Consider the following 21852-nt stretch of genomic DNA (forward strand, 5'->3'; position numbering starts at 1 on the left):
TGTAAGTATGACTACGATGAGACCAACACACTTACTTCACTTCAGACAGAACTGATCTCTCTCCATCTGAACACTGGGATCTGCGGTACTGGCGGTAACTTCGAGGTGAGTGAGAATGTCTAATGCGAACTGGGTCACCTTGAGTTCTGAAAAAGCAGTATAAATCCATGAAAATAAACAAATTGATCCTATGCCTGAAAGTATTTTTATGTCTTTAAACTGAAATTTTCTTCGGATTTTTAAAGAAATAGGACTTAGAATTTTAAAGCACTGATTCTGTCTCTTTAAAAAATATGAAAGTTTCAAAAGTTAGTTATTAAAAAGCATTCTTATGGACATAGATATAGATAAAACAAAAAATCCTTAAAGATTTTAAAAAACCAATAAACCAAATGTTCTAGGGAATTAATCTCTGCTACAGAGTTGAGTGACACAATGGAATGAGTTGGTTAAAAAAAAAAAAAAAAACTTGGAAAGGAGGTGCTTATTGACTTGGGAATGACCAAATGATATATAAACATATAGAATTTAGTGCATCATAAGACATGAAGAATATAAAGGATTCAAACATAGGAATATTTATATAAACTGATAAAGAATAAAGCAAGCAGAACTGGAAAGACAATGACAACAATGTAAGTGGAAAGAAGAAATTGAAACTGAATTGAAACTGAAAACCAATTATAATGATTGGGCTTGGCCTAGAGAAGATTTGAGAAAATGTACATTCTTCTCTGCATTGCAGTTAGGTACAATAGGTGTAAAATATTGAAGACATTATCAGGTAATCTCTGTCAGTTGATTTTGCTGAGCTTTTTTCTTTTAAAATCTTTGTTACCAGGGAAGGCTTTTTGAGTGGAAGAGAGACATCTATTTGGAAATTAATGTAATATAAAAATAAAGGGCATCAATTAAAAATAAAATTTCAAAAATTAATCTACCCTTTGACCCAACAGTGCCATTACTGGGTTTGCATTCCAAGGAAATCATAAAAGAGGGAAAGGGACCCACATGTGCAAAAATGTTTATAGCAGCTCTTTTTGTGGTAGCAAAGAATTGGAAAAAGAGTGAATACCCATCATTTGGGGAATGGCTGAACAAGTTGTGGTACACAAACGTAATGGAATATTATTGTTCTATAAAAAATGATGAACAAGCTGATTTTAGAAAGACCTGGAAAGATTTACATGAACTGATGAGCAAAACAAGCAGAACCAGAAATACACTGTACACAATAACAGCACGAATGTATGACGGTCAACTATGAAAGACTTGGTTCTTCTCAGTAGTTCAATGATCCAAAGCAATCTCAGTAGACTTTGGACAGAAAATACCATCTACAACCAGACAAAGAACTAAGAGACTGAATGCAAATCAAGAAGTGCTATGTTCACTTCTTTTTTCTGTTTTTTTTTTTTTTTAATTCCTTCCATGGTTTTTCCCTTTTGCTCTGATTTCTCTCTTCCAACATAAACAATAACAAAGAGAGGGAGAAAGATCCAGCCTTTGGTAAAAAGTTACCAATAAAGACTGTGCCAGTTTCTATTGCTTAGTAGGACAAAAATTTACTTCTCATTATAAAAACAGACTTTCTTGAAGGAAATAAAAAAAGGATAAATATTCTGTGGGTAGATGAAGGGAAAGCTGGTGCTCTAAAGTGAATAGAAGCAGATGTTCTTTATATACATTTTTGAGAGTCAGGAGATAAAGAGGGAGTAAGGTAGAGAGTATCAGAGATAGAAAGAGACTTCTAGGACATAGATTTGGAAAAGACCTTAGAGACTGTCTAATCCAATATCCTGAGGCCTGAGAGGTATAATGACATGATCAAAGCCATATATATAGCAAGTGGCAAAGGCATGATTTAAATCTTTGATTATATATTGTCCATATTTCAAATAATATTGAAAATTTAGGAGGAAAAAGAAAATGTTGAAGAGGATTTGTTAAATGAAATATGCCAAATGGGTATACTGGCAGTAATCACTTTTCAATTTTATACTCTTTAAGCATCTATTAACTTAGGATGGGCATTTACCAAAGGGGCTATCAGTTAAAAAATGACTGAAAAGCTATGGTACATGGCCAGATGTTGCACTTGGTAGAGCCCTGGATCTGGAGCCAGGAAGACCTGAATTCAAATCTAACTTCAATCAATCAAATAGTCAATCAGTAAACATTAAGTGCCTACTATGTGCCAGGCCCAGTTTCAAGAACTGGATATACAAAGAGACAAAAAACAATCCCTGTCCTAATAGAGTCTGCAAATTAATGGGGGAGACAAACAAATATATATAGCAAACTATATATAGGATAAATAGGAAATAATTAACAGAGGAAAGACCCTGGAGTTAAGAAGAATTGAAAGAGACTTCCAGTAAAATGGGAGTTAAGTTGGAATTTAAAGAAAACCAAGAAGGTCAGGTACTAGAGCAAAGGAAGGAGAATACTCCAGAAATAGGGAAAGACAGAAAATATCAGTAGAGGAGATGGAATGACATATTTATAGAACACATAGGAGTCCTGTGTCATTGGACTGAATAATACCTGTCAGTAGGTGTAAGAAGACTGGGAAAAAGGAAGGATGCTAGATCAGGAGGGTCTTTGAAGGCTAAACAAGGCATTTTCTACTTGATGCTGTAGATAATAGGAGACCATTTATGTTAGGAAAATCACTTTGGTGGATGAATGGAGATGGATTGAATGGAAAGAAACAAGAGTCAGGTTGGACTCAGCAAACCACGAGCAGAAATAATCTAAATGTGAGATGACAGGACTTACATTGGAATGATGACAACATCAGAGGGAGAAGAATGGGATGTATTTGAGAGATACTGCAAAGTTGAAATAGACAGGTCTTGAATACAACTTGGCTATAGAGGAGAGGAGGTTCAGAAACAGTGAGGAGTCTAGGATGACTCCTAGGTTGCAAGTCTGAGGGAGGGAGAAGATGAAACCCTCTACAGTAATAGAGATACAGGGGGAAAGATAATAAGTTCTGTTTTGGACATTGACCTGTACCTTAACAGGATATCTACTGGACATCGAGTTTGAGATGTCTAAAAGGCAGTTGAAACTGCACAACTGGAGTTTACCAGAGATTAGAGCAGTTTTCAACATTCACCCCTTTCAAAATCTTGTATTGCAAATTTTTCTCCCTCCCTTCCCAACATCTTCCCTTAGACAGCAAGTAATCCAATATAGGTTAAACATATGCATTTCTTCTAAACATATTTCCACATTTATGATAAGGGGATTTGGGATTCAATAAAGGAGGACAATGTAGATTAAACTGGTTCACTCTGGGATCAAGATGGGGAGAAGAGAGAGTGGGTAGTGCAGGGAAGATGGCCTAAGAGAGAAACAAGGGATTAAGGTATTGGAGGTTATGGTGAAGATAAAAAGGAAGGCAAAGGGAGAAGTAAAAAGCCAACAAATTATGGCTCAAAAAGGAGATTCCAGAATTCCTTAATACAGAAGAAGTACTATATTTGTGGATGAAGGCAGGATCAAAGATATAACTGTCTTTGTATGTGGTTGAAGGGGGATGGAGAAATAGTTCATGGGAAGTAAGTGGGTTGAGAAATTGAGTTGTTAGGGCATTTGAAAGAGAGCCAATATGTGCTGCACTGCATGATGATTGAATATAGAGGATTCCAAGAGGTTTCCAGAAGTATGCTTGATATGTTGAAACACGGGCATTCATTGGGCATCCTCAGTTAAAATTTGTGGGAGACATAATTAAATTTTTTAGGAATTAAGATAATAGGTTTTATTGTTGTTCACATGACATTTTAAATAATTTTCCAGTTAGTAAAAACTTACTATAGTTTTTAAAGGCATGGCTGTTTCTAAGATAGAAAATAAGCAACTGATAAAAGCTGATGGCGATTCATGTCCCTGAAAACAAGAATTACTGATTTTAAGGGAAGTTCTCACATTCAACTTCACTTCTAATTAAAGTTCAAATTAAAGACAAAATTCACAGAAATGACTACAGTGTCATTTTACTTAGAATAGTTATGAAACAATGGGTAATTCTTAGAAGATTAAGTATTCCTCAGACTTTGATGAAAATAAATTTCAAGGATTAACTCACTCTACTTTGGTGTAAGGAATCTCTTTTAATTGTTCTTCTGACAATCCAGAAGGATCCACAAGTTCTTTCCTGAAAGAGAACCGGCAAGAGAGTAAAATTTATAATTATTCAATTGTCTCAAAGACACTGACATCATTGGTTCACTAGTGTCCTGGGTTAAAACATATTGTCATCTCAAATGTAGAAATTGATTATTGTTAATTCAAATTCAAGGATCCGTTCTAAGAAAAAGAAAGGGAAAAATAATTTTTGCTGAACACCATCTTTGTCTTTCTGTATTTACCTCTCTCTGGGACTGTCTCTTTTTCTGTCTCACACACAATTTTCATCAGTGCTTATTTGGGTTTAGTTGACCTATCTTATATGCTTTACAAATTACATGATTCTAAACTGGTGATCAGGAACTATCTCTATATCAGCAACAATAGTATATGATATATTCTGGCTGTTTTATTAAAACATCATAGTGGTAACAATAAAGAGTATATAAACAGGATTTGGCCTAATGGTGATTTTCTGAGTGTTGGGTATTCTGAGTGTTCTACTATAAGCTTTACAAATAACCTGATAACCTTTGTTATGATACTTACTGAATATGTTTCCACAGTTCTTCCTTTGCTTGGATATCTGGGCTTCTCCTGTAATCACAGAAATTAGAAATCAACCAGAAAGCCTCCCATTTCACTTGGCCCATTGTCAGTATAGATCTTTAATCTGACAAAAACAGCAAGTGTTAAGGTTTGGGAGAATTGATTGAAGATTACAAACTTGACTAAGTGTTATTAGAGCAAAATAAAAAAATAAAAAAAAAAAAAAATTGAGGTCTTTGAAAACAAATGAGCCATCCATACTAATAATGTTTTTTTGTGTCTACTTAAGGACAACTGAGTTTCCTACAGTGACCTCTTCTTTCTAGTTTCCTAAAAGAACAAAGAAGTCTAATGGCTTTTCTTTTCCTTCCTTCTCACCACTTCTAAGTTTTAGCAAAATGAGGAAGATTACATATTGGTTTTATTCACACCGTGGTACAACATGATTAAGCTAATATAAAACAGCTACAAGGGAAAGAGAACTGGTAGAATTTCCTGGATGAGAGAACAAATGACATTCAGCTGCTTAGGAAGCTTACTTTTGGTGAGACATCTTTTATGTTATAATTTTATAGAGGCAGAGGCTGTTCTAAATTAGAGACTGCTCCACAGGGATAGGATAGATTGAAAATTTCTGGTAACTTGGAGATAATAGAGCTCAAAAATCAGAACAGAAGTGAATGCAAGGGATAATGCTGTAAAAAAATTACCCTGGCATGGGTTCTGTCAATAAAAAGTTATTAAAAAAAAAAAAGAGAGAGACAATAGAGCTCAAGTAGAATGCTTACTGTTGTCTGTTCTGCCATTTTAGGAGCTTTCCCTTTCCCTTAAGATTATTAACTTAATAATTCCTAGATTTACCCTAATTATACTAGTAAGTGAATATTCAGAAACAGAATTTAAACAGTCTTCTAATTCTTAAAAAACTTTTTTTTCTGAGTTGAGCATCTATCTTTGTTTTTCTCTTATTCTGATGATAGTTTGTTTTGACTATTCTCGAACCCTTATAGTGATTATTGGAAACCAGGGCAATTAAATATATAAAAGTAGAAAAACAGCAGAATAAATCAGTTTGAATTAATCCATTATGAAAACTGTAAACATGCAAAGAAAAGGACCTGTCTGATTGATTCAACATGTAATAAATATACTTTTTCAAAAATAAATTTTTTAACATGAAGTGCTAGAACATTTCACATACGAGCGTGATCTGTGTCTGGATCGCCTGTTGTTGGAGCTGGCTTCATTTTTTTCCTTTTGCTGTCTCAGTGCCGCTTCCCACTGAGGCACTGAATCAACCATGCCATTCTCCTGCCTTAACCTGGAAGAAAAACATTTAACTGAAGATGGCATTCCTGGGTTCTAACATCATGTTTTTAGATTTCTGCATTTAAAAACTGTAGCATAAGAAATTCCAATACTTGTTATCTTAGAATGTTAGGAAAATAGATGTAAATGGATGTAAATATATGTGTGTATATCCAAATATATGTAACATACATATGCTGTTGACTAGTTTTGCTTCACTATTTTTCTTTTTAGAAGGAAATGGGGAAATGTGAGGCAAGAACATATATACAAAAAAGAAAAGTCATTAATAAAACTCTGAGGTATATATCTTTATAGATGGTAATTTTAGAATTTTATCTCTTTTTCTAAGGCAAAAAGTATATGATTATGTGTACATATGTGAGCATATGTAAACTTTTTTTTTTAAGCTCCATTTTGGGGCACTAGATGGCGCAGTAGATAGAGCACCAGCCCTGAAGTCAGGAGGACCTGAGTTCAAATGTGACCTCAGATACTTAACGCTTTGTAGTGTGCAACCTGGGCAAGTCACTTAAACCCAATTGCCTCAGGAAAAAAAAAAAAAAAGCTCTATTTAAAAAATTTATAATGCTGTAAAAAATTACCCTGGCATGAGTTCTATCAATAAAAAGTTATTAAAAATAAAAAAAATAAAAAATTTAAACTTTGAATTCAAGTATTCTTTGAACCAAAGAAAAGTATTTGACACAAGATCTAGAGAAATAAACTAAGTTGAAGATAAAATAGGAAGAGTAGTAATTTCAAATATAAAAACATTCTGTAACTTCCTTCTTCAAGTTTAGATAATTTCATTTTAAATTTCATAAAATTTGTGTATTATAAGTGACATATGAAATAAGGAGAAATACAAAAAAGTTAAATAAACTATCCAACAGACCATAACTGGTTCAAGATCTTTGATTTTTTTTTTTACTTCATTTCCACCCTGGTGCCTATGAAAGTTATTATACTTTTGAAAGATACTGGAGTTTCTTGCTACTATTTCGTAATCCTTAAGGAAAATCAGAATTTTCATTTTCATTGAGAGAGTTTTTGTTTAACATTCCTTTATTGTAAAATTCTTATTTACTGTTTTGGACTTTTAAGGAAGTTTTTCCTCACTTTGATTATTGTATTTATGAATGTCAATGTTGACTTATCTACTTGGGAGCTAGGATTACACCCTCTAATTCTCAACTGAATTTTTCAGTCTTTCAACTTTTTTCATATGTTCCTAGTCCATTGTCTCCGTCTTCATTTATCATTGTTTGTCACCTCTCCCTTTTAGTGCTGCAATTTCTATCTTTTCTCCTAAATTGAGAGCTTCTTTTAGTTGGGCGATATTTTGTGCAGGCTGTGAAAACATCCAGAGTAAACTGACTGCAGCCTGGTTTCTAGTCCCCTTTACCTTGGGCCTTTCTGTACTGTAGGACAGACAGACAGACTCTCATACACCCACACTCCATTGCCTCGATATTCTGGGGAGGATCCATATTTTTTCCTTCTTGCAGCTTTTATAGGTTCAGACAAAGTCAATGACTTAGAGAAGTATGGGGGAAGTCCTGACACATAAGCCTCTGAGTTAGGCCACGGCCAGTGGGAGCTCTATGGTGTTATTTCCATGAGACTTTTATCCTTTTTCATGTTTGATTACTATATGTGATACATTTCCCCTTCTTTTGAGGTTGTTAGGTGTGGAAAATTGGATAAGGATTTAGCTTCCAGAGTGACATGGTTAGGCTAATATGGAATAAAGAAAATGAAACAGAGAGGGAAGCTATCAATTAGAATAAGAAACATGCTATTAGATGCAGAAGCTGTATACATAAATCCAAATAAGGTGAATGTCAAAGGGAGATGTAATTAAGGGGGAAGACTTACACTCACATGGGGGAGATTAGGTATTCTAGATAGGTCATAATCTCTGTTATAGCCAGTCAGTGGGGGAATCAGGGGAGAGAATTGCCCTTCAGGATAGGAAATAATAGGCTGTGCTTTTGTGCTTCACAGGTGGCCTTGCAAGTCAGTGAATAAAAACCTTTCCTAGCTTCATCATTGGGTGTGTAGTGTTCTTGGTAAGATATTTATCTCATATTAGATTAGGAGAGTTATATTAAAAAACAAACAAAAAACCCCAAAACTCCTATTCTATATGTGATCCCTCACTCATTAATTTTAAGTAACTATGTACTTTTAACTTTTAATTTTAACTTTTAATTATTAAGTAACTACTTCTACTACCAATAAGTCATTCTTATTTTCTTTTATAGATGCTATCTATTTCAACTTTACGCACCAAAAAGGCTTATTATTTATTGGCAGGCTTTATGTAAATTTCCTTGCATTTTCAACTTAAAAAAATTTTTTTTTTTAGGAGTGGGTTCACTTTTCACTTAATACAAGGACTACTCATGAGCCTGGTCCGACTATAGACTGGCACAGGAATTTTGACATTTTTTATTTCTAACCTGGTCAAGTTTGCCCATCCTTATGTAACCTGGTGCTCCCACCCTCTCCTAGGAATTAATCATATTGACATGTAAATAAAAGTAGATAATAGACATGTGATACTACATCCAGCTCTCAAATTGTCTTAATCTGTTTTTAAATTGCTCTTCAGATATAGCTCCTGAAGGATGCTGAAGGAGCAGAAAGGAATTTTTTTTGCAAGCAAAGATTTGTCCTAACAAAAAATTGTGTTTAAAAAAAAAACCCAGCTTATTTTCTGTTCAGATAGCTATGATTGATTTTTCTCTTTTTAAAATATATTTTCAGGTTTTACAAGGCCTTCAGATACTCATCTGTATGTCAGCAAATGCCCATTTGTTTTAAACACTTATATGTAAGTATCCCAGACCCTAATAAAAGTGGGCCCTGAAAGTTATACCTGTTTTAATGTATGAACATGTACACCATAGTCCATTTATTGATTCTGTGCATTTTCACTAGCTGTTTTCCATTCCTGGAATTCTCTACTTGCTCATCTTTTCCTCTTGGCTTCCTTAGCTTTCTTTAAGTCTCAGTTAAAATATCATCTTTTGCAAGAAGCTTTTCCCAGTTTCCATTAAACCTACTGCCTTCCATCTAAGATTATCTCCAAATTAATAGATGTATACATATGTGTGTATGTGTATCATATCTGTAAATATGTATCTTGTTTGTAGATTGTCATTTGCATGTTGTTCCCCTCATTGGATTATGACCCAGAAGGAGCTGTTTCTACCTCCCTACCACTCAGCAAAATGTCTGGCACATAGTAAGCACTTAATAAATACTTGTTGACTTGTCCTGGATCACTATCTCTTTAAACTTACAGGTCATACGCCTTCACATATGTTTTTTCTTTGACCGGATTAAAGAGGATACATTAGCTTAAAGGAAAACCTTTCAAGCAGAATTCCTGGGAAAAGGTTAAAAAAAATATCCAGAAAGAGTTTCTCAAAGAATCCCATACCATCTGTGGGAAAAAGAACTTAAGCAACTCAGACTAGTTGTGCTCCTAGGGTTGAGTCCCAGCTGGAACACCAATCTCCCAATCTACAAAGTGGCCTCCAGGTCCTTCCCCAAAATGCTACTGATAATCATCTGTTAGGCTGCTTTTTCCCCCATAGGGTCTTTTGTAGAGCAGCTAAGGCCATTTTTAGGGTTCTTTACTGAATTTAAGCAATTAAGCAGCATCTAACACCTGGGAAATGCAGATACCTCTTTTTCTAAAGAAAAAGATACCTCCCTCACTTAAATCCAATCACCTCTCTGATGTCATGATCCTCTTTGAGAATGAAGGACAAATAACTTCTATAACTTCTATGAATAGAGCTGCCTACTGGAGACCCAACTGGAATTGATTAGTAGGGAACTACATTTCTTTTGCTTTCTTTTCTCTTCTTTTCTCCTTTCTCCTTTCCTTCCCCTTCTTTCTCTTCTTTTCTCCCTCCCTCCCTCCCTCTCTTTCTTTCTTCCTTCCTTCCTCCCTCCCTCTTTCTCTCCCTCTCTTCTTCCCTTCCTTCCTTCCTTTCTTTTTCCTTCCCTCCCTCCCTCCTTCCCTCCTTCCTTCCTTCCCTTTCCCCTTCTCTCTGTCCACATACAGTATCACGTACTCATCAACAAATGCTCTTTAATTTTTTATTTTATCACTGAAGCCTTCTAAGGTATCTTGGGATTTCTTAACTAGATTTCATTCTTTAGTACTGTGCCTTAAACCCCACCAAAAAAATTTTTTTGGCCAACAATAGGTCCCAGGCCAAGCCGCCTTTGTTCATTATTTGGGTCCTGATCGACTCAGAATGAATGTAAATAGTAATCATTTGTGTTCTGGCCAGAAACCCTGAGGATTTTCTCTTCCCAGATTTAGATTTTTTTTATTTGACTAGGTGAAAGAGACCATTCTTCACCTCAATTGCTACCAAATGGATGTTGCCTCAGTCAAACTGAGACCTGTAAAGATCTTAATTTAAAATGGTCAAGATCTCCCATTGCATCCAGAGCCATCTCCAGTCTTCCTGATCTGTATCTCGCCACTGGATAGCTCCAGAAGGGCAGTGAGGCAAGTAACTTTGCACAGCCCTCCCTCACTGAAATCTAATTTGTTTGCATGTGATGACCTCACCACCCTAATGTCATGGTCTTCTTGAAGGAAGGACAAACAACCACAACAACAAGCCAATCCACAACAATGACAACAAATCAATTCCAAACCATCTCCAATATATCATACTTTTTTTCCATGGCTCTCTAAGTAAAAGCTTCTTTGGGCTAATTTGACTTATTCCACTTAGGGAGACAGATAGGTAGTATAGTGATAGAGTTCCTCAAGATCCACATTCATGAATTCAAAGGAGCCTCAGACACTAGCTTTGTGGCCCTATTAAGCCAATTAACCCTATTTGCTTCAATTTCCTCAATTATATATTATATAATATAAAATGAGCTAGAGATGGAAATGGCAAACCACTTCATTGTGTTTGCTCAGAAAACCCCTTGAAGAGTTCCTGAAGAGTTGGACACAATTGAACAACACAAACAACAATATTCCAATTAGGCAATGTAGTTTTCTTCTGGCCTCTTTGTTAAGAGTTTTGAAGATGCTTTTCCTGATTGTCTCTCATTTGTCCTTGGCTTCCGATGAAGATCCTGTTAGAAACAACTGCTATGCCAGTGATGTTATTAAAACACTGATAATCTAAATTTTTTGTCCCTCACCAAGATTCTCCTGTAGGGCATTAAGATGGGGTGAGAGTAGACACTGAAGTTCTTTTTCTACCCTTCTTCCTTCAGTGATTCAAAAACCATCTAATAACTTGCTGACTTGCTTGAGTGATAATTTCATTCTTTCCTAACAAAGGAAAAATTATGTTCTGAATCTTATTCTCACTATTGAACATGACTCTGCAGGTGGGTTAGAAATAATGGGAATATTAAGGTGAAATAACCTCATTTCCCTTTTAAAGTTTATGATACAGAAGAAAGCCATGAATAATCTCACATATATCCTAGATTTGGGGAGAGATGATTACAAAAAATGAAGAGGAAGGATGTAAGTTGGATATTGGTTCAGAATGAAATTCTGAAATCATTAAGGGAAAGAATTCAAGTGAGGAAGAAAAATGAGAGTTGTCTAAAAGAAACCAACCAGTTGAGATTTTAAAATATATCTACTAAAGATGGCAAAAAGAATAAGAAATACAGAATGGACTTTAATTGTTTTGGGTAAACAAAGAATGGTGTGAGCAGTACTAAGGAAGCTTTATACACTAGGATTTTACTGGAAGGAGGATTAGAGTCTAGACAGATATAAAAGTATGTATATGTTTAAAAAACATGCTTATGTTTAGATATATATGTGAACAGCTTTGTAAATATGTGTATTGTTTATGTTTGTATAACTCTGCTATATTACAGCTTCAAGACTCTTATGTCACAAGTTACCTTGAGCTCTTAAAGGCTATTCCAGTGGTACTTTAGGCTCTAACTGATCCTTTCTACAACAGATATGAGTCCTGTGAAAGATTTTCATCAAAGGGTCACTACCAAGAAAGTTATCCAGCAAATGATGAAGCCCTTTGACTACAGTAATCATGAAATCACTTATTAAAGCATGGACAAGTTAAGATCTTTATCCATGGAAAGAAAACAGATATGTTTTAAAGAATAATATTTCAATCACTTTCTTATAGAAACTTAAGGTCTAATTTATATATATATATATCTGGATCCAGAAGATGTCATTAGGAGGAAGAAGGTTCCCCAAACCAAAAATTTGATTGACAATCCAGCTTTGCAATGTTTTACAATCTAGTTAAGGAAAAAGATAATCAATGGACCATGATAGTATTTCCATCTATAGGGAAGATTTTTATAGGTAGAATTTTAGTGAATTACACTAAAGAGGGAGAAGCTATGAACCATTTCAAAGAGGGCTTAAAGTTGTCCATAGTACTTCCTGTCCCCCCACCTTCAGCAAAGATCTTATAAAAATAGTTTGGAGAGTCACCTGAGACTGGTAATTGAAATAGGAAGCCATGCCTTAATTGACTATTTTGAATATAAGGACTGCAAGTGTCTGGTTTGAGTCATTAAGATGATATGGCTATATGTATTCAGCTGTGAATCCTGAGAAAATTATAAGGGAATACTTTGAAACTCTAGCTGGAGATTCCTGGAATTTTTAGAGTTGTCTCTCAGAGGGGATCATGAACTAAGGTACTTGGAGGCAGGTGGCCCTAGCATTCACCTAGTTGATGATTGTGAATGTGCACTGAGTCTTGATCAATACTTGTGAAGCAACTGTAGGTAAAGACCATGACAAATTCTGGAGATATGAGAGCTGACTAGCACAGTTTTGAGCTTCCAGGAGGGAGTTAATAGGTGGGTGGATCAAAATCTCATCCTTCCTATGTCCACTATAATAGCAGAATCCCTCTCCTTAATGGGTGGAATATTGGATTTAATTGTACATAGGAAATATAAAATGACAACTACAGAATTGGATTTCAAAGTTAACTATGGTGATAAAAACATTACCTGTTTCTCTTTTTTTGATGTTCTCTATTAGAATTTTCAGATTCACTACCGCTACTTGTGTTACATCGGGACCGGGATCTACAGAAAAAATACCCAGAAAAATTAAGACAAGTGTTATTTTTTAGGAAGAAAAAAACCCAAAACACCTTGAATGATGCCTCCAAGAATTCTGTTTTACAATATAAACACTAAAAAACCAAAAGCTTTATTTAGTTCTCATTGACTAAATTAATATTTCTTCAATTAAAATCAAGCATCTTAAAAAAAATAAAACAAAATCGATCATCTTTGGAAAGTTCCTAGAAAGAAGAGAAAAGGAAGATTTTTTGTTTGCTGCCATATTGCAGCAGCAGGAATATAACTATCCCCAGTATCTGATAAGGTGAAAATATAAATCACATCAAGGAACCAAAGTGAATTAAACAGAGAATTACTGAAGAATCTTTAACAAACTAAAAGATTAAAAAAAACTAAACACATTTTCAAAAGCTTAGAATATAAAAATTTTAAGAAAGACTAACACAGGTATATCCTTATGTTCCAGTTTGAATATTATTTCTATTACTGCTCAAGATGAAAAATTGTCTAGTAATCTACATAATCTGTACTATTTGTTTTACCTTCTCCTTTGCTTTAGATCTGAGTCTTCCCCACTGTTACGTGCTTTCCTGAGGGAGAAAAAAATAAATAAGTTAAAGTAGATTATGCTCAGTCAACAAAGAAAAAACAAATCAGAAATTACCATTAACAAAAGAGATGACTTTTTAAAACTTGGCCCAAGTTTCTTCTGTAACAGAGTGACATACAATGACCTTTAAGCCTAAAATGATTTGAATTTTTTCAATCCTTTCAGTCATGTCTGACTCTTAATGGCAAAGATACTGGAGTAGTTTGCCATTTCCTTCTTCAATTCTTTATAGGCTGAGGAAACTAAGGCAACTAGGGTTAAGTGACTTGCTTGGGGTCACATAACTAGTAAGTGTTTCAGGTGGCTACTCAGCTACCCCAAATTCCTGGAATTGATCCAAGTTAATGACAAACCAGAATTAATTATTTTATATAGGAAGAGCACCCAAGAGCAAATCCTATTGATAATAGAAAAAGATTCAGTGTTCAGGACCAATATAGAGCAATAATTTTACAATCTTTTTCTTCCCCATATATTATTTAGTTATTCTATTTCTCTTATGTTAATTTAGGCAATTTATATTTTTCATAAATATCTTTAAATTTCACTGAAATTGTTGTTTATTGGCATGTAATTGGATAAAATAACTTCTTATAATTGCTTTAATTTCACTCTTGTTAATGGTATATTTAGTCTTTTTATTTTTGATACTAGTGGTTTGATTGCTCTCTTTTTTAATCAAGTTAGCCAATTATCCTTTTATTTGTTTTTTTATACAACCAATTTCTTGTTTTATTTATTAATTCAATTTCTTACATTCAATTTTAATTCACTTTTAAGTTAAGTTTCAGTGTTTAATTGGGGATTTAAAAATTTTCATTAATTTAATCAATTCATTAGTTTGCTCTTTCCCTATTTTATTGATGTAAGCATTTAGAAATGCAAATTTTCCTCCAATTACTGCTAAAATCTATAGATTTTGATATGTTGTCTCATTGATGCCATTATCTTTAATGAAGTTATTGATTGTTCTACGATTTTTTTAAAAAACACTCATTCTTTAAGATTAGGTTGTTTAATCTCCAATTAGTTTTTAACCTATGTTTTCATAGTCCTTTATTAAAATAATCTTTATTATATTGTGATCTGAAAAGGAAACTTCTAATATTTTTACTTTTCTGCTTTTAACTATAAAATTGTTATATATTAATCTATGGCTAATCTTTGTAAAAGTACCATTCTATTTTCATTCAGTTTTCTCCAGTATTAATCATGTCTAACTTATTCAAAATTCTATTCATTTCCTTGACTCCTTTCTAATATATTTCTGATTAGTTTATTCTAAGAAGGAAAGACTGAAGTCTCCTACTCTTGTAATACTACCTATCTCCATTTGTAATTCATTTACCTTTTCTTCAAAAAGTTTAAAATTTAAAATTTGAAGAAATAGCAGAAATATTCCTGCTATATTACTTGATGCATATAGGTTCAGTATTGATACTCCTTCATTTCTCTATGGTACCTTTTATCAAAATGGAGTTAACCTGTTTAACTCCTTTAATTAAATCTATTTCAGCCATAACTTTGAACTCATAATTGCTACCCCTGCATTGTTTTGCATCATCTGAAGCATAATAAATTGTACTCCAATCCTCCACTTTAAATCTCTGTATCTCTCATTCTTAAATGTGTTTCTTGTAAACAACATAGTGTTGGATTCTGATTTTTAATTCATTCTGCTATCCAATTCCATTTTATGGATGAGTTCATCCCATTCATATTCAAAGTTATTATTACTATTTGTAAGTTTCCCTCCATCTTATTTTTACTCAATATTTTCTTTCTCAGCTTTTTTTTTTTAAAAACTCTATTCCTGTTACTTTATCTTTTCTCCTTACCTTCCTATTCCTTATTTTACTCACCTCTAGAAGAATCCCTTATCTTCTTGCCCCACTTTCCTAAACTTATTCTATATATCCTTCTAAAAGTTCCTCCCTTTATAGCCCTCCAGTTTTCTCACCTTTCTACAATTTCAGAATACCTCTACACCCTTCCATGTATATTTTGTTTCTTTTTTTTTTTTTTTAAATAATTTTTTATTGATAGAACGCATGCCAGGGTAATTTTTTACAGCATTATCCCTTGCATTCATTTCTGTTCCGATTTTTCCCCTCCCTCCCTCCACCCCTTCCCCCCAGATGGCAAGAGTCCTTTACATGTTGAATGGGTTGCAGTATATCCTAGATACAATATATGTGTGCAGAACCAAACAGTTTTCTTGTTGCACAGGGAAAATTGAATTCAGAAGGTATAAATAACCCGGGAGGAAAAACATAAATGCAAGCAGTTACATTTATTTCCAGTGTTCTTTCTCTGGGTGTAGCTGCTTCTGTCCATCTTTGATCAATTAAGGCTCTCTTTATCGAAGAGATCCACTTCCATCAGAATACATCCTCAAACAGTATCATTGTTGAGGTATATAATGATCTTCTGGTTCTGCTCATTTCACTCAGCATCAGTTCATGTAAGTCTCTCCAAGCCTCTCTGTATTCATCCTGCTGGTCGTTCCTTACAGAACAATAATATTCCATAACGTTCATATACCACAATTTACTCAACCATTCTCCAATTGATGGACATCCTTTCATTTTCCAGTTTCTAGCCACTACAAACAGGGCTGCCACAAACATTTTGGCACATACAGGTCCCTTTCCTTTCTTTAGTATCTCTTTGGGGTATAAGCCTATTTTGTTTCTTCTTAAACCCAGATAAGAGTAAATTTCCAACATTACCAGCCCTTCATAGCCACCTGTTTAGCCATCTGTTTTCTCTGTATTAGTTTTCTCTTCATTCCTCATTTTAATAAGATAATTGCTTCTTTTTACCTTTTCCTACCCAATTTTGTTTTTAGAATTACTGCATTATACACAACTCAGCCCCAACCTTTCTTTCATACTACTTTAATAATGATGGCAGTTTTAAGAATACTGATAAGATTTTCATACATAACAAGTTTTTTAACCTTTTTGAGTCCTAGGTTCTCTCCCTTATCCCACCCACAATTAAGAAACCACATGTGGAGAGCAATTTGGAACTATGCTCAAAAAGTTATCAAAATGTTCATACCCTTTGATCCAACAGTGTTTCTACTGGGTTTATACCCCAAAGAAATACTAAAGAAGGGAAAGGGACCTGTATGTGCCAAAATGTTTGTGGCAGCCCTGTTTGTAGTGGCTAGAAACTGGAAAATGAAAGGATGTCCATCAATTGGAGAATGGTTGAGTAAATTGTGGTATATGAACGTTATGGAATATTATTGTTCTGTAAGGAATGACCAGCAGGATGAATACAGAGAGGACTGGTGAGACTTAACATGAACTGATGCTGAGTGAAATGAGCAGAACCAGGAGATCATTATATACCTCAACAACGATACTGTTTGAGGATGTATTCTGATGGAAGTGGATCTCTTCGATAAAGAGAGCTAATTCAGTTTCATTTGATCAAGGATGGACAGAAGCAGCTACACAGAAAGAAAGGACACTGGGAAATGAATATAAACTGCTTGCATTTTTGTTTTTCTTCCCGGGTTATTTATACCTTCTGAATTCAATTCTCCCTGTGCAACAAGAGAACTGTTCGGTTCTGCACACATATATTGTATCTAGAATATACTGTAACCTATTCAACATGTAAAGGACTGCTTGCCATCTAGGGGAGGAGGTGGAGGGAGGGAGGGGAAAAATCTGAACAGAAGTGAATGCAAGGGATAATGCTGTAAAAAATTACCCTGGCACGGGTTCTATCAATAAAAAGTTATTAAAAAAAAAAAAAAAAAGAAACCACATGTGGAAGTTATGCAAAACTTTCCAAAAGATTTAAGTTGTGAAAGAAAACATAGCTCTCCCTAATGAAAATGAAAATCCTCAAAAAATTAAATTAAAAATAAGAGAGAGAGTAATAGAGAATGCTTCTGATGTAAAACTGTGTCCTCTTTAATCTTTGGGGAGGAGAGAAAGATTAAAAAGGAATCTTTGGGAGGTCCAGAGTTTCAAACCCTCCTGGCCTCTGGGAGGATTCCTACTCTTTTGTTCATAGGGGAAACTCCCAGATAAGTAATCTCATTCACTTGGAGATCTTGGCCAGGGGTATAATCACCACCCTCTATTGGACTGAAGATTAGTCCCTCAGACTGCTCCAAGCCAAAACTAACCTGATAAACCTGATAAAACCAAGGGTTTATCAATCTATCACTGCCAATTCCTAATTAGAAAAGCCCATTAAGTATAAACCCATCTTTGCAAAAATTATCCTAAAAGGATTTTGCCAGCTAAGAAAGCTGTTTTCTTAGAGTAATAAACCCATTCTTTGCCACAAACCTCTTGCTTCATTTATTTGGGTTTGTGAATTCTTTCGCAAAGCCTGTGGACTGGTCAAGGGGATCTCACTGCTGTCAGGGGATCTCTCAACCCTCATTTTTCACACCTTAACACTTCGATGTATATTTAAACTCCATCATTTCCTTCGTTGGGTATGGATAAGATTCACATTTTTTTTTCCACATTTGTTTTTGAAATTTTTGAATTTTAGGTCATATATAACAAGGAAATAGTTTTGATCTTAATGAGTGCCTTATGTAATTTGTCTTTACTGTTTTCTTTATATTTCTTCTAGATCTTTTACATTGGATTTTACATTGAATTCTGATCTTTTTGTTACAAATACATGAAAGTCTTTTAGTTTCTCAAATACCCATTTTTTTTTTTTTTTCATCTAGTTCTACTCTCAATTTTGCTGGGTAAGTTATTTTTGGACACAACCCCAGCTCTTTTGTTTTTCAAAATATAATGCTCCAGGACTTATCACTTTTTATTACAGAAGCTGCTAGGTCTTCTGACATTCTGACTATATTAATGCAGTATTTAAATGATTTTTTTCTTGTTGCATGCAATATTATCTTCTTAACCTGGGGATTTTGAAAGTTGGCTATGACATTCTTGTAAGTTTTCCTCTTGGGATCTCTTTCAATTGATGAAGGGTAGATTTTTTTTTTTTCTATTTCTACTTTATCCTTTTGTCCCAGAACTTCAGGACAGATTTCCTTGATAATTTCTTATAATCCAGAGGGTTTTTTTTGTTTGTTTTTTTTTATCATAACTTCCAGGTAGTCTAAGAATTTTTATAATGTTTCTGTTAGATCTTTTCACCAAATCAGTTGTTTTTCTAATGTGATGTTTCAGATTCATTTTTATTTTTCTATTTTTATTATTTCTAATGTTTTATAACATGATTCAATTCCACTTGCCTAATTTTAGTTTTCAAGTAGTTATTTTTTCTTCCTTAAGATTTTGAACCTTTTAAAGGAACAGGCAATTTTCAGATGATGAAATTGAAACTATTACCACTCATATGAAAGAGTGTTCCAAATCACTATTGATCAGAGAAATGCAAATTAAGACAACTCTGAGATACCACTACACACCTGTCAGATTGGCTAAGATGACAGGAAAAAATAATGATGAATGTTGGAGGGGATGCGGGAAAACTGGGACACTGATGCATTGTTGGTAAGAGTTGTGAATGAATCCAACCATTCTGGAGAGCAATCTGGAATTATGCCCAAAAAGTTGTCAAATTGTGCATACCCTCTGATCCAGCAGTGCTACTACTGGGCTTATACCCCAAAGAGATACTAAAGAAGGGAAAGGGACCTGTATGTGCCAAAATGTTTGTGGCAGCCTTGTTTGTAGTGGCCAGAAACTGGAAACTGAATGGATGCCCATCAATTGGAGAATGGTTGAGTAAATTGTAGTATATGAATCTTATGGAATATTATTGTTCTGTAAGAAATGACCAGCAGGATGAATACAGAGAGGCTTGGAGAGACTTACATGAACTGATGCTGAGTGAAAAGAGCAGAACCAGGAGATCATTATATCTAACTCAGTTTCAATTGATAAAGGATGGACAGAAGCAGCTACACCCAAAGAAAGAACACTGGGAAATGAATATAAACTGTTTGCATTTTTGTTTTTCTTCCCAAACTATTTTCACCTTCTGAATCCAATTCTCCTTGTGCAACAAGAGAACTGTTCGGTTCTGCACACATATATTGTATCTAGGATATACTGTAACCTATTCAACATGTAAAGGACTGCTTGCCATCTAGGGGAAGGGGTGGAGAGAGAGGGGAAAAATCGGAACAGAAATGAGTGCAAGGGATAATGTTGTAAAAAATTACCCTGGCATGGGTTCTGTCAATAAAATATTATTATAAAAAAAAAAAAAGCAAAAAAAAAATTTTGGACCTTTTAAAATAATTGGTTAGTTTTCTTTTCATAATTTTCTTAGATTGCTTTTTTTCCTCTAATTTTTCCTTGATTTCTCTTATTTGGCTTTTGAATTCCTCTTTAATTTCTTCCATTAGATTATTTTATTTTCAGCTGCTTATCATTATAATCAAGAGTTTTACACATGTATTTGGGACACTTAGATGATGTAGCAGATAAAGTATTGGATCTGGAGTCAGGACATCTGAGTTCAAAAGCAATCTCAGACATTTACTAACCCTGTGACTCTAGGTGCAATTGTCCTTTGCCTCTGCTTTCTTCAGGCTCCAGCCAGCACAAAGGTGGAAGTTGGAATGAATCTGTCTTGCCTCCAAGAGAGGGCTTCTCTCTGAACTGACTTGACTGGCTCACTGAAGCTCTATTTATGCTCCTTCTCCGAGAGTGGGATTGTGGGATCCAAGAGTGGGATTATGGGTTTCCTCCCAGAGTGCTTTCTGGCCCTAAGAGCTTCTTGCTTATATGAGCTCTCTAAAGGTGTGAACACAAGCATTGTTTTTATCAGTTCCACTTAGAACCTTGTTTCTTCTGGCCCATAATATCTCCTTGTAAGATCAGATCAATCATACTGAACCATGCTAAATTAGATAATTATTGTCTCTATCAACTCTAATGAGTTAATACTTTGTAAGGATTCCAACACCTAGGCAAGTCATTTAATTTTTGTTGCCTCAGTTTCCTCAACTGTAAAATAATGACACTGGAGAGGAAATGGAAACCCCATAAAAATCAGGGCCATAAAGTCTTCCAGACTGAACAAAAACATATGCTAATTGATAAAAATAACTTGAAAGGATATAGAAGATATAAGATGCTCTATATTCTTAGATGTAAATTTTCTTGTCTTGATAAACTGACTACCTCTCAGAGACCATACTACCAGGAGGTATTTTGTAAACTCCTTAATTATGCAAAGTTATGCCTAGATAACTATGCAGCCTAGAGAAAGTAAAACAAAACAATTTCTAATCTCAAAGCAAATGCTATTTTTGGGGTCATGGGGCTCATTCCAGATTCCCAGACCCTAAATGGAAGGCCCATTACTCCTCTTTCAATTCTTATTTTTATTTCTGTGACTGATTAATTCAATCTCAGTATACAGCTCAGAATTGTTTCTTAATCATGCTCCATTCAGATATCTAGCCTTTTTTTACTTTAAAAATCATTAACATTAGCAAGGAGTTTTATAAAACTATATCTAGTTTGTTTGCTATTAACTTTGTACAAAAAAAAAAAAGAGTTGGGAGATGGAAGGCTAAGGATCTTAGAAATGAAGTTATAAGGAGTGCCAGGTAGAAAAAAAAAAGGAGCTTCATACCTATAGCTCAGACACTCAGGATAAGTAATGTGAGAAGTAATTCATTTGAATATGTTTAGAAGAATTGCACATGTTTAATCTATATGGGTTACTTGACGTCTGGGGAGAAGGAGGAGAAAAGGAAGGAGGGAGAAAAATTTGGAACACAAGGTTTTGCAAGGATGAATGTTGAAAATTATCTTTGCATATATTTTGAGAAACAAAAAGCTATTATTATTAAATAAAAAAGAAGTAATTCATTTTGACTCATTCTATTCCAATGAATATAAATCAATTTCATGGAATTATATCAAAATTCTGTATATTAGGCCTCAGAGCTGTGAGCTGCAAATTCTAAGTTCATTTGCTTAACTATACTACGTTAACTAAAGGTTCTCCACCCTTGTTTTTTCTTGTCATGATAAGCCCAGTGTAACAGAGATGATTCAATTACATGGAAAGTCCTCTAAAATATTTTGTACAAATCCCCTGTCCAACAGGAGCATGGGACCATCTTAAGATCACTTAGGTCACTACCTGAGATAAGTTGTACCATTTCCTCC

At 34.4% G+C, this 21852-nt stretch overlaps 1 protein-coding gene across 2 annotated transcripts in view; it reads right to left on the reverse strand.

Moving 5' to 3' along the window:
- EPB41L4A (erythrocyte membrane protein band 4.1 like 4A) overlaps nt 1-21852 on the reverse strand; it is a 171841-nt gene that overhangs the window by 9892 nt on the left and 140097 nt on the right. Inside the window, exons 16-21 of one of the 2 annotated variants that reach the window (XM_051998329.1) lie at nt 13638-13685; nt 13018-13095; nt 5891-6010; nt 4690-4737; nt 4100-4168; nt 36-146 (exon numbers count right to left, since the gene is read on the reverse strand). In XM_051998329.1, the coding sequence (XP_051854289.1) occupies nt 36-146; nt 4100-4168; nt 4690-4737; nt 5891-6010; nt 13018-13095; nt 13638-13685 (474 nt within the window). The remainder of the gene's footprint in view (nt 1-35; nt 147-4099; nt 4169-4689; nt 4738-5890; nt 6011-13017; nt 13096-13637; nt 13686-21852) is intronic. The other variant, XM_051998340.1, reaches the window with a different exon arrangement.

Source organism: Antechinus flavipes, chromosome 1, assembly GCF_016432865.1.
Source record: "Antechinus flavipes isolate AdamAnt ecotype Samford, QLD, Australia chromosome 1, AdamAnt_v2, whole genome shotgun sequence".
NCBI lineage: Eukaryota > Metazoa > Chordata > Mammalia > Dasyuromorphia > Dasyuridae > Antechinus > Antechinus flavipes.